This window comes from Aethina tumida, chromosome 6, assembly GCF_024364675.1.
Source record: "Aethina tumida isolate Nest 87 chromosome 6, icAetTumi1.1, whole genome shotgun sequence".
NCBI lineage: Eukaryota > Metazoa > Arthropoda > Insecta > Coleoptera > Nitidulidae > Aethina > Aethina tumida.
Window position 1 is genome coordinate 18,208,795 of NC_065440.1, and position 12,760 is coordinate 18,221,554.

A 12,760-nucleotide genomic window follows, 5' to 3' on the forward strand; every position below is an offset into this window, starting at 1 on the left:
AACATTAACCCACTGCAATGTTTGGACTTCTGGCTGCGGGTTTATTGAATTTAAACGCTTTTTCAGATCTGGTAAAATTTTGGTGCGGTTGGCAGACATGGCGACATTCGTCAAATTGCAATTTAACAACCGTCATTAATCGATTGTTTTCATCAAATTACAACAAACGCACCAATTTCTCAATACACATCAACAGTAAAACTCAATTAACGGACAAATAACACGAAATTGCACCTTCATTTGATTATTGTTTGAGGTTATGTCAGGAATCAACAATGTCTCAACAAGAAAAATATAAACATTCTTTAAGCTTGCTTAACAATACTACAACAATTAACGACTCGGCATATAAAAAACTGCTAGAGAACTGTTTTGCGGTGCTCAGCGGTAATACGGAGCCGCACAGTAAGTTCCAGAACATGCCCTAACATGCAACGGACAAAACGTAACAATTTTCAGGCACTACAAGTTTGTACAACTCAAAGCCGGACGTACTGAAGGAAATTTACGCTGCCCTTTTATCATTCACAGCGGATTCAGTCAGAAACTCTGTTACAAGGGATGATTTGCAACAATTTTTAACCAAATGTTCTTTGGTTAGTGTAAAAGTAAATATGTACTGTGATATGTATGAACAACACAAGAAAGATATAGAAACTTCGTTGCTAAACATTGGCTCACATTTACCACACATAACTGATGTCAACTGGAAAATAGACTACATAATTAAAGTATGAAATGCGTATTAAAAACTTCAAGAATTATAAAATTTTTATTTTATTTTAGACCAACATTTTAGATGAATCAAATGGTCCAATCTTTAGGGTGTCATTGTTAACTGAACGGTTTGATGTTGTGGAAGGGCAGAAGAAATTGAAAAATGTTAATTTTAGTTGTACAGGACAAGAATTGCAAGATTTAGTCTACAAATTGAAAGATATTGTTCGTCATTGTCAGAGATTAACTGTTGATCATTAAAATTTATTATTTTCATGATGTTTTATTATTATTCCATTGTAATGTTGTGGTATTTACTGATAAAATACAATAATTGTTATGGCAGAAATCATTATATTGCAATTAGTTTGATTGTAGTGTATTTTTAATTGGAATAATTGCTGTTTATCATGAATAAATTTTCGGTCATAGAAGGATATAAATAAATATGAAGTTAGCACTAAATAGGACAGTATAAAAACTGTTATAAAAGGCGCCAAAATTATTTAAACGTAAACTAATAATTATTATATGTAGAGAATAAATATAAACATTATAAATTATCTACAAAATCAACATTTGAATTATATAAACTATTAATTTTGTTTGAATAAATAACAGAACCAAAGGTTGGCACCATTGATTAAATGCGCTTAATTTTTTGCGTTTACTAAACTTTAAAAGAAAATAACATCGGACTACTAATTTTTAAGCAAAAACAAAGTTGTAACAGACAAAACCAGTGTATAAAACACTCTAATGAGCGTAAATTAGTTGTGACGACGCCAAAATCGCCTCTTGAACCGTCACAACTGTCAAAACCGCATTCTGTCAAACGAACACATTGGAAATAAACAAATAAGTTTTATCTCAACAAACGTGAAAACGTTCAAACAAAACAGTCTAATAAGGCCACAAATGGATCCGTATTCGTATGCCGTTCTTAGAAGTCGACAAACAACGTTGGAGCATTTTTAGGTCACGCTCACCAATATGGGCAAGAAAATGATACTGTAAAATTTCGGCCAGCATGTAACACAAGCCCCCCGAAACGGAACGGTGTACGATGAAGACGAACAGGAAACGCATCGCGGACCTGAACGACGTCATCACATGTAAAATATGCTCCGGTTATTTTATTGATGCCACCACTATTGTTGAATGTCTACACACCTGTATGTTCATTAATTTCCGATTGGAACACGAGCTTTGATTGTTGTTTTTTTAGTTTGTCGCAGCTGTATCGTTAAGTACTTGGAGAGGAACAAGTATTGTCCAGTTTGTGAGGTGCAGGTGCACAAAACGAAACCCTTGTTGAGCATTAAACGGGATAAAACCATACAGGATGTTGTTTATAAAATTGTCCCGCGTTTGTTTCATGGTAAGTTTCACTGAACTTTCACAATGCAAGTCTAACCTGACTATTTATAGATGAGATGCAAAGGCGTAAAGACTTTTATGACAAGCATCCTGAATCAAAACCCTCACAACTTGAGCAGACTGTTGAGAGTAACTATCAACATATTTTGTCACCTGAGGAGTGTGTCAGTTTGACTCTCACACACTATGGGTGTGAAGCAACAATGAGGTATTACAGATGTCCGGCTGCTGTTACTGTCGGACATCTACAACACTTAATTAGGGGAAAATATGAGTTGGATACAACACACAAGGTGGAGGTTTTGTACAAGCAAGACCAGCTGAGCCCAGGTTTAACTCTCATGGATGTAGCCTACATTTACACATGGAAAAAGGTGAATAAAACTAAACTTGTGTTAATTCATACATTTAATAATAAGGTAAATTCTTCACAGAAAAGTCCCATAGATCTGATATACAGAATATACGAATGTGCGCCCAAAAAACCCAAACTGGAGAACACAGACATGAAGGAGACGAATCAAAACAACAACACGTGGCGCGAGGTGCAGCTAAGGATAAGTGAGAATGGCGAGATGTCCATCACAGGTATCCACGACGACTTGTTGAAAATGGTGGAGGAGAAGGTAGTCAGTACCGATAGTGAAACAGTGATAACAACCATCCCAAGGACTGAATTACCGGTGACCGTTACCACGAGTGTCGCGTGTCTGTCGTCGGGCACGACGACCACCGTTTTCAGTACCATAAACAAAACTAAATGTTCAGTGAAGAGTGACAGTGATGTGACGAAACCGGACGATAAACCGGCCCCGGAAACGACGATCACCAACAACAACAATCACGTGGACAGGAAAAGGAAGAGTGAGGGCGTCATCCAGGAGGACGAGCCGAAGCCTAAACTCGTGAAGGAAACGCAGGCAGCTGACGAACCGGTGAAAAAAGTCGAGGAGAAGGTGGAGCAGCCCGTCAACAACGTGCCCGTGTCCAACAATAACACTGTGACCTCCACTGAATCTCAAGTAATTAATATTTGCTTTGTGTTGTTTAGTGTAGCTAATGATGTGTTTGTAGGCACCTAAACCGAAACCGGAACCGGAGAAGCCCGAACCAGTTAAATCGGAGCCGGAGCCAGTGAAGCCCGAAGCCCCACCCCCTAAACAGGAGGCTCCCGCCACTAAACCCAGCGTTCCAGTTTCGAGGCCCGGAACGCCCATTGTTACGGTTGCTAAAAGTGTATCGCAACCTTGTTACATGCCCAAGCCACCTGGCAATCCGGCTAGTCCAGTGAAAATAAACAAAACCGAACCGAAGGTGGTGGCAAAAACGACGAGTGCCACTAAGCCGACTGCTCAGGCGCCGACACAGGCCATGCCCATGACTCCGCCCAAAGTAAGATTTATTTTCATATTCGTACTATTTTCTTGGTTTACTGACAGATTTCAGAAATTTTTTTCCCTTTTTTTTCGCGATAATAAAGTGTTATCATTTATTATAATTTTTAGATTGTGAAGTCAAAGCCGTCTACACCCATTGGCTACAAGACGCTGCGAGACCCCCCCAAATCGTGGAACTCGCAGATCTCGAAGGCGAACAACTTGAGTACCAACAAGCCGCCGGCCACGTCCGCCGCCGACACGAAAACGTCCGGCGATCCGAAAAATGCAAAGCCCGCCAAGTTCTTCAAGATTCGCAACAATACGCCTCGATATCTAGGCAATCCGGCGTCCGGCGTCAAACCCATGTACAAAGTGCACGTCAGTCCCGAACAGGACAAAACTGATAAAACCAGCACGACGTCGAGTGGCGGCAACGAAATAAAGCGTCACTCGATAGTGAAAATCGATCCAAAAACGTTGAAGCCCGTGTCGCAGAAGGCGCCCGAAGAGTCCAACTTGAGCAACAATTCGACGGCCAGTGTTCCAACGACGCCCGTAACGACGTTGTCCGATTTGAAGATAAGTACGAGTTCGGTGCCGATTTTCAGGCCGCTGTTGAACCATTCCAGCACCGTGAGTGCGTCGCCCAAAAGCAACAACGGTTCCAACAGTCCCGGTTAGTAAAACACAACAAATTAGTTGAAATTAACTGAAATAAATATTAAATTACAGGGGGAGGCAATAAACAAACGACTAAATCGACGTCGTCGCCGACGAAGTCGACGACCAGTCAGTCGTCGTCCAGTACGACTCCAAAGCGGGACGGGCCGCCCAAGCAACAACAGCCGAATTTAAGTTTCACGCCACCGAATCCGTTCGTGCCCAACTTGGCGTCGCCTACCCTAAGTCCCAGTCACCATCAGTTCTTGTTCGGGCCCCCGCACCACCATCCCGGCTTGTCGCACTACGATCCACGCATGTTGGCGGCCTACCAAAGCTTCTGGTACAGCCAGCGGATGTCGCAATACGCCAGGCTGGGCTTGGACATAAACCAGGCTAGTGGGGCGGAGCAGAACAAGGCCACACCCACCACGCAGGTAGTACTTTACTTAATAACTCGTTGTCCAGCAATTTATTGACTTGTTTTTTAGGCGTCCAAACCGAGTCAGCCGCAGCAAACGACGGTGAAGAAGCCCACGTCCACGAAAGAACCCTCACAAAAAGCGGACAAGAGCCTTCACAACACGGTGGAGAAGCTGGTGCAGAACAGGACGAAGGAGATCCTCAAAGCATCGCCCCAGAACCAGGAGGAGAAACCGAAAACGGGTCAGGACAAGGCGAAGGAGGTCGACGTGAAAGACGGTGGGGAGCAGCCGAAAACCGACGGCAAGTAGAAGAGTTTGCTCAATTTATTTTCTTATTCAAAATTTTAACATTTCGGATAAAACAAGTGCCTAAATCGACAAATCTTCGTTTTTATATTTTAAAGGATATGTATATTTTTTCGTTATTTATTAATGAGTGCCTTTTCGTACTTGGAGGAGTGGAACACAGGATGTAACACCAAAATGGGTTAGTTTATTGTTTCTCTTAAATACTCTCAATTAAATTGTAGTTGGTAGGTTCAGCTGGTTGCATTTTTTGAACCGTAAAAAAACTTAAGTAAACCTGCAGTAAAATGTACATAGTGTTAAAGCGGTCACTTTCCTTTCGGGATTGTGTGATCCTTTTCAAATATTTATGAATCTGCGTCCGTTTCGATTAGTCCAGGAGTCGAGTGTAGACGGTAAATTTTAACGAGATGACGTTTTCCAAATTACCAAGGCTGTGATTTCTTCCACTGTTTTCGAAATTGAGTTTTTGGTTGTTTTTTATTTTAAATGGTGGAACGGACGCCGATTTCGTTTGATTTATTTTGTTTGATTTGTATCTTCGAAGGTTTATTAATGTAGTTTTAATAGGTTTTAATATTTTCTAATTGTAAAGTGAAGATTTTATCCGTTGTACATTGTAAATATTATATTGCACAGATTTACTAAGTCTAATAAATACTATTTATAGTTTAACATTGTTTTATTTGACCCTTCCTACAGAATTGAACAAAAAACATCATTAATTTAGCACACAATTGTTTTAACTTACAAAATATCATAAAACCATTTATTTAGTATCACTACAATAAATTTTAGCACATCAAATAGTTGATATTAATGAAAAACCTTCAGCTATCTTAAATGATTTTATTCACCCACGGTATTAATAATTAATTAACAAATTACATAAATCTACAATAAACCAACAGCTTGTTCACTTAAGCTTGGAGAACAAGTCCTTGGTAACGCAGTGATCAACGGCATGGAGTAAATCAAACAGTTCCTCAACACAGGTCTCGGTTGTCTGTGATTTAGACAAAACCCTGTCATTGCACGCTTGATATTTTTCGGCCAAATGTTTGCAGTGTTCGGTCTCCCTGCAATTGTCCTAGAAAAACACCAATTTAATAATTTGCTGGTCACAATAAACACACGTAATTATGTAATGGAAGGTTAAGTTTTACCCTTAAAACTTGCTGGGGATCGACCAATTCTTCCTCTTCCTCCTGGGCCTTAACGACCGGCAATTTCGGCAAGAACTTTTCGAAGAACATTGTTTTTAATTTGGTTTTGCAGTGTTTTATGAGAAAACGACCGCAAATTGTTTTCCTTCCTGGCACGTACTTGCGTAAGTGTAGCGACACAGCACCATCTAATAAACTGCGCACCAGTACAGATTTCTTCAAAGTAATTTTCACTTTAAAAAAATTATAAGGCAATAATTTTATTAAATTATTATCATGCGTAAATTATTCAGACATAACAAAGGCATTAATAAGATGTAAAAATAAATAATTCGGTAATATTTTTGTTGTAATATGGGTTGCCTAGCCCTAGTACAATAAAATCACAACAATATTATTAATCTACAGACTGAGCAAGTAAATAAACAATTAGCGAAAGAAATGCGAGATAAATAATGTCGATAATGTGTTAATTAGGTTTATTTTGTTGTTGTGTGGGTCTCGGCCTATCGATTTTTACAACCTGTTGCGGCCCAGTTTGCGGTTAATGAGTTCCGAATCGTTGCTCTCACAGCACGAGAACGAAGAACAGTTTCTTTCCGGAAGGTGAGTAATATTTTTACTGATATCAATATTGTGCGTCAGTTTGCGAATAACTTGTTAGAAGTGAGAATAAATTGAGTCTGAGGTGAGGGATCAAATGCTTGGAAATTGATACATATGTTTGTCAACAAGTCGTTACTTGGCGTATTTTGTTTTGACCGGATTCTTATTTACGGGGGCCGTCCGATTGTTACATACAAGGGACATTCAATATTAACTATTTTTATACTATAATTTAAATCATTTTATTTTAAGAAGAGAACTGAAGATGGAGGCCAGGGCGGAGCACCAGAAAACCAAGCACTACAGATCCTTGTATGCGTTCACCACATCAACGGGCGCCGGTACTTTGGTCATGGTACTCTTCTGGATCCTCCACTACCGTGGTGGATTCGCCTGGCAGTCGAATCCTGGCCTCGAATTCAACTGGCACCCGTTCCTCATGTTCCTGGGAATGATCTTCATGTATTCTCAATGTAAAGCCAAATAATTTAATAATTTGAGGTTTTAATTTGGTATTTTTGCAGCAATGCTGACGTACAGGACGTTCAGGCACGTGGTGAAGAGGAAGCTGAAGCTGCTACACGCCAGTGTCCATCTACTCGCTTTTATTTGCTCCGTTATTGGCTTGAAAGCTGCGTTCGATTCGCACAATTTGAAGAACCCCCCAATTCCCAACCTTTACACCATGCATTCCTGGATCGGATTGGCTACTGTTGTCATTTTCTCCGCCCAGGTACTACCCTTAGTTGAACCATAAAGCTGTAAATTAATTTTGCGTCTCTTTAGTACTTGTATGGGTTCATTAGCTTCTTGTACCCGGGCCTTTCGATGGTTTACCGGAGGGCGTTCATGCCTGTCCACGTTGCTGTTGGTACTGCCGGCTTCCTCATGGCTGTCGTCGCTGTTATTACTGGTTTGACTGAGAAAACAATCTGGGTGTTGTAAGTCTTAGTTGTAACAATCTGCGACAGTTTTAAGCCTTATTTTCGTTTTAGGGGGAACAATTATGCCGAGTACGTGTCCGAGGGCATGATGACCAATTTTATAGCACTGTTTACGTTGGTTTATGGAGTGATGGTGCTCTATCTAGTCAACGAGGAGGACTATAAGCGTGCCGCTTTGCCGGAGGATGAGATCGCCCTCACACAAAACGATTAAATTACTTAAATATCTTGACTTATTGTAACTTCGGGTGCTATATTTATTTCCTCGCTGTTTTTGTTTGTATTCTTGTGAAAATATATGTATCGCACAATTTGTGTTTTATTATACAATAGTGGCCAGCATTAAATTAAATAATTATATCTGTAACGCTTGACATTTTAAAAGTTGGTGCTGCTACTGTATGTTACCAAAGAGGGGGGAATGTTTGGATTTGGCAACGGCGTCGCGACGCTCCCGTCCTTTCAGTTGGCGTCGTAGCCGCGTCATTGCCATGGTAACGGCGTCCGTCCATCAAAAATTACTAATAACCGACAATAATCCGAAGTGCATTGGTTATTAATAGACGTCCAGTTGGTGGTTAAGTCGTTTAATTCGATTTACATTGTTCGCGGCGATTTAAAGGGCGGTCAAATCGGGGAAAGTTGCGGGTAAACGCCGGGTAGAGCTGGCAATGCGCCGCCGACGTAACACTTCAGCTGAAGCACAGCTCTCTCAGTTGACGTTTACGTAAAAAAACAAGAGCCTCGTCCGATGTTTCGCAACAAACGTTAACCGCGACCGGACGTGCTAATCGACGGACGAATTATTTGAATCTGTACAACAATGTCGTACCGGATGCGGAGACGCGTGACGCCGAAAGGATGAGACCGCGGACTGCCGTCGAACGGACTTAATTCACATGACGAATCCATTGAAAATTTGCCTTAAAACGTATGCCTTATTTTTTTTAACTTCGCTCTGCTCTGGACGGTGTCTTTTTGGCGTGACGGTTTTTCGAACGGTTTTTGTAATTGTTGGGTAACGGGGGTTCACGCGTTTTATACCACTAGGATTATTTATCAATCATGCTTAATAAACTAGCAATAATAATAATAATAATAATAAATGGACGTTTTTAATAATTGAACAAATTTTAATAAACTGATGTGATACAATTTATACAAATTAATAAACATATTTCGTAAGTCATATCCAGTAGATGAACAACGACGCAGCAACTATTACAATGAATACAAAGGACAATCGTGCAACTCAATAACAATAACAGAGATAAAGCATAAAACTCTTTAAATTAAATTAAATAAAAACAGTGACCAATGTCCAGACAAATGAGAAGAGGCCACGTCGCACCGAGGACAACACTCATCGAAACCATCATCAGAAAATTCGATACCGACAGTAAGTCCCCCCAAAACCAACCACAAAAAAAATAATAAAATTTAAAATGTACCCCCGCAATCAAAGTTGCAAAGTTCAATCAACGTAGCGACACCAGGTCGCCAGGTCGTGAATTGGTGATGTTTTAATTTTCGCCGCACGGCCGTCATATACATATATATTTGAAAATGCCGAAAGACATACAACACGGTGCGGATCGATCCCCGCGTTCCGTGTCGAAAACGCATTATCAGATCCGACGGGGGCGCAAAACAGCTGGACGTCGTCGACTCCGTACTCAAACAAAATTGAGTTCAGTCGATCCCCCTCCTCAAGCGAACCATTCCATTGTCCGACCTGTAATTCCGTTATTGAATGACGGCGACCTCGAAAACGAAATTGTTATGCACAACATGCCAATCTAGAGGCGGCGGGCAGTTTGTTACTGTCGATGTGTTGTGCTATTAAAAAACAATCACTGCCGAATCGATCACTTGAGCAGTGGCACAACTGTTAAGGCTGTTTTCGATAACTGTTAATGCTGTGCAGACTTTTATTGCGCAATAAAATTGCAATATAAAAGTAATCACTGTTGAATTAGCTATAACAGGCCTGAAACTACAAGTAACTGTTAATATATCAATTATAACACAGTCAGAAATGAATTAATCAATCCTTTAAGACCGTCATAATAACTGTTAAGAGGCAGACAATCATATATACAATTTAATACTATTAAATCAGTCTTCAGGTTTGACTTAATTAAGGTACAACCAAAGACTTTGGTAACTATTAAATCAACTCTTTAAACCCAAAATTAACTGTTAAAACAGAATTATACTTGATTACTCAGCTAAAATACAATTGAAAAGTCTCCCAGTTGTTGAATCAAAACATAAAGTCATAAAAATTACTGTAAAAGATTCTCAGTAACTATTTACTGTTTAATGAAGGTTAAAACAAACTCATGAACCAGTTAAAAATCTTAATAGTCAGGTAATTATGAATTTAACCTGAACATTATGATTTTAACCTGAACATAACTGTTGGGAAAGTATTTATAACAGTTAAAGGGAGTCAAAGTTTGTTGATCTGATAAAATACAATATAGAAGTTCAATCAATGCTGAATTAATCGTTAAAATTATATAAAATACTGTTAATGTTGTCTTGATAACTGTTAAATTAGGATATAACTTTATTACACAGTTAATATGCAATTCCAGAGTGAATCTTGAAATTTAAAAACTTTTATAAATGATGAGAGATTAGTCTGTTAAAAGTATTTGCCCTGGAACCTTAGAAATAACTGCTAAGAAACTTTTTATAACTGTTAAAAGGCAGTTAAACTTTATAATTGAATCAAATAATAGACCAGAAGTTTTAAACAACGTTTTTAACAACCGATTTTATTATATTCTTTAATGTAAGTGCTGGTAACAGCTTGAAAGCTTAAAAATAACAGTTATGAAAGTTTTCACAACTGTTAAAAGAGGGTCAAACTTTACTGTTGAATCAATTAGTAGTTTGGAAGCTTTAAATAACTTTTTTAATAACTCATTTTATAGTGTTGTTTTATTTTTACTATTAGTAATAGTCTGGAAATTTAAAAATAACTGTTATGAAAGTTTTCACAACTGTTAAATTATGTGTCAAACGTGACCATTGAATCAGTTAATTGATTTGGGGCTTCAAACAACGTTTTAAATAATTGATTTTATTAAGTTGTTTTATTTAACAGTTACCAACTAACTGTGCCAACAAAATATTAACTGATTATTGTTATTTTTTTGGACAGATCGTTCGTTTTTGGTGGCGAACAGCCGCGAGGGACAATGCCACGTGATCTACTGTTCGGACGGCTTCTGCCGCCTCAGCGGCTACTCCCGGGCGGAGGTGATGCAACGGCCGGCCTCCTGCGAGTTCCTGTGCGGCGCCCTCACATCCCAGCAGGCCGTGGCCGCCCTCAGGGACGCGCTGCGGGACGGCGTCGAAAAGCACGCCGAGATATTATACTATCGCAAAGACGGTAAGTCGGGAATTGAGGTGGTTGGGTAGGTTGTGACAGTGGCCGAGTTCGGGAGCCCCCCCGGGGTCGACGCCGACGACCCGAATAGCCCGCGGACGAGGTACTTGCAACGGAAACGACACAAGGCTACGTAACACGAAAATAGACGCGTACGTCGGCGACGTCATCGAAAATCGCACGGACGTTTCGAAACGACACACACACGCCTCGATTGTTGATTATTATTAACGCGGGTTGTGTGGTTGTTTCTGTTTTTTTTATTTTCGGAGTGGCACTCATCGATTCGCGTCCACCGCAGGTCGGCTGTTGCCAAGGCCGCAATGCACTCGGACATGATAACAATAAATAAAATTGCGCATCGTCTTTGATATGCAAAACGGAGGCGCGGTGCCGTCGAGGAAATCGCAGTGCCGCAGTGTGTTTTATATTTTTGTGACGCTCGTGGTATGTTTTTGGGGGGTGGGGGGGTAGGCACACAGGTGGAGAATAATTACGGTGTTGTGTGGAACGATGGTTATCGGGTCGGTCGACCGCCTTTCGTGGATCGTTGGCGGCTCGGGTTTTTCGACAGCGGGGAGGCGGTGGCGGTGGCGGTGGCCCCCGCGAACGTTTTACACCGACCGACCCGAAACGAGAAACGTGTCTCGGACAGACCCTAATTGCAATGGATTTTATGTTATGCCACTTGTGTGTGTTGGAACTGTTGGTGGGGTAAAACGCTATCTAATCTACGATTGTTTTATTCGAGTCATTTCTTTTAATTGGGCCGCCAAAAAAATTGCTAATGCTCCATTATCTTTCGGGTGGAATTCAAACGAAACCGCTTTATGTATTTACAAGCATTTTACATGCTCCAAAAGAATATTTTTGGATTAACTAACAATGAAATATACAGACTTGCTAATAGACTTTGTTTAGTAAGATATATTGCCAAAACCAGTTTATAGATTGACAAGTATTTTACATGATTTGAAAGTGCGTTTTTTAAGGAATATTTTGATGTATCATTTAATATATGAGGAGTGAATAAGAATAAAATATTCAGGGGAGAGACACCTCAAAATGTCAATAAACTTATTTACTACAAGGTTTTGTTTAGAATGCAATATTGTCGTAACCAGTACATGGTTTGAAAAGTATTTTATATGCTTTAAAAGTACGTTTTTCAACGAAGATTTTAATGTATTACCTCTTACTTTAGGATCGAATAAGAGTAAAGTATACGGGGGAGAGACTTCTCATATCTTATTTACTATAACATTTCTTTAGAGAACAAGATTATTAAAATCAGTTCAAGGATAAAAAAATATTTTACGTGATTTAAAAACATGTTCTTCAACAAATATTTTAATGAATGAATCAATTATTTACATTAAGTAAGAATAAAATATACAAGGGGGAGATTTTCCAAAGTGACACCAGTTGTTGATGTTATGGTATAATGTTGCCACTTTGTAAATTAGCAGGTGTTTTATATGATGAAAAAGTACATTTTCCGACGTATATTTTGATATATAATTAAACAATAATAACGTATACAGTGATTTTTCAAAATGTGTGAAGGTTTCCTGCTGCAACCCAATAATAACTATAATAAAAAAAATGTGAAATCGCAACGAAGTAATGATATGCAAATGTCCCGTGTTTGAGTGTGTGTATTCGCGTCTGTTAATGACCGCTTTTTGTCGCAACGTAATTTCAGTGAGGGCGCCCGGGGGGCACAGGGGGGCACCGCCGGCATAAATCCCCCAGACCTCATTAAATGTCACTG

At 39.6% G+C, this 12,760-nt stretch overlaps 5 protein-coding genes across 9 annotated transcripts in view; 4 read left to right on the top strand and 1 right to left on the bottom strand.

The window, feature by feature from the left end:
* Positions 1–74: 74 nt before the first annotated feature.
* On the top strand, positions 75–993 carry LOC109598445 (COMM domain-containing protein 3). The gene is made up of 3 exons (XM_049968895.1): positions 75–405; positions 460–731; positions 787–993. The coding sequence occupies exons 1-3, from the start codon at positions 276–278 to the stop codon at positions 976–978; spliced, it is 594 nt and encodes a 197-aa protein (XP_049824852.1). The 5' UTR covers positions 75–275; the 3' UTR covers positions 979–993.
* A 408-nt stretch (positions 994–1,401) lies between these two features.
* On the top strand, positions 1,402–5,823 carry LOC109603726 (polycomb group protein Psc). The gene is made up of 8 exons (XM_049968442.1): positions 1,402–1,892; positions 1,946–2,098; positions 2,149–2,471; positions 2,532–3,119; positions 3,172–3,489; positions 3,603–4,152; positions 4,209–4,573; positions 4,628–5,823. Exons 1-8 carry the CDS (start codon positions 1,784–1,786, stop codon positions 4,868–4,870), a joined length of 2,649 nt encoding a protein of 882 aa, XP_049824399.1. The 5' UTR covers positions 1,402–1,783; the 3' UTR covers positions 4,871–5,823.
* On the bottom strand, positions 5,703–6,216 carry LOC109598443 (cytochrome b-c1 complex subunit 6, mitochondrial-like). The gene is made up of 2 exons (XM_020014358.2): positions 6,034–6,216; positions 5,703–5,957 (listed from the first exon to the last, which is right to left on the bottom strand). The coding sequence occupies exons 1-2, from the start codon at positions 6,121–6,123 to the stop codon at positions 5,784–5,786; spliced, it is 264 nt and encodes an 87-aa protein (XP_019869917.1). The 5' UTR covers positions 6,124–6,216; the 3' UTR covers positions 5,703–5,783.
* A 249-nt stretch (positions 6,217–6,465) lies between these two features.
* On the top strand, positions 6,466–7,894 carry LOC109607642 (transmembrane ascorbate-dependent reductase CYB561). Of its 2 annotated transcripts, none has more exons than XM_020024117.2 (5): positions 6,466–6,639; positions 6,895–7,112; positions 7,164–7,372; positions 7,426–7,580; positions 7,635–7,894. In XM_020024117.2, exons 1-5 carry the CDS (start codon positions 6,581–6,583, stop codon positions 7,795–7,797), a joined length of 804 nt encoding a protein of 267 aa, XP_019879676.1. In that variant the 5' UTR covers positions 6,466–6,580; the 3' UTR covers positions 7,798–7,894. The 2 variants fall into 2 exon arrangements, with proteins under 2 accessions (XP_019879676.1, XP_019879675.1); XM_020024116.2 differs by having other exon boundaries at positions 6,467–6,639; positions 6,892–7,112.
* Positions 7,895–8,302: 408 nt separating this feature from the next.
* The window catches only part of LOC109603739 (potassium voltage-gated channel subfamily H member 6), a 30,158-nt gene continuing 25,700 nt past the window's right edge, over positions 8,303–12,760 (top strand). For all 4 annotated transcript variants that reach the window (XM_049968539.1, XM_049968542.1, XM_049968541.1 and 1 more), the window contains exons 1-2: positions 8,303–8,982; positions 10,759–10,989. In XM_049968539.1, the coding sequence (XP_049824496.1) occupies positions 8,901–8,982; positions 10,759–10,989 (313 nt within the window). In that variant the 5' untranslated portion in view covers positions 8,303–8,900. The remainder of the gene's footprint in view (positions 8,983–10,758; positions 10,990–12,760) is intronic.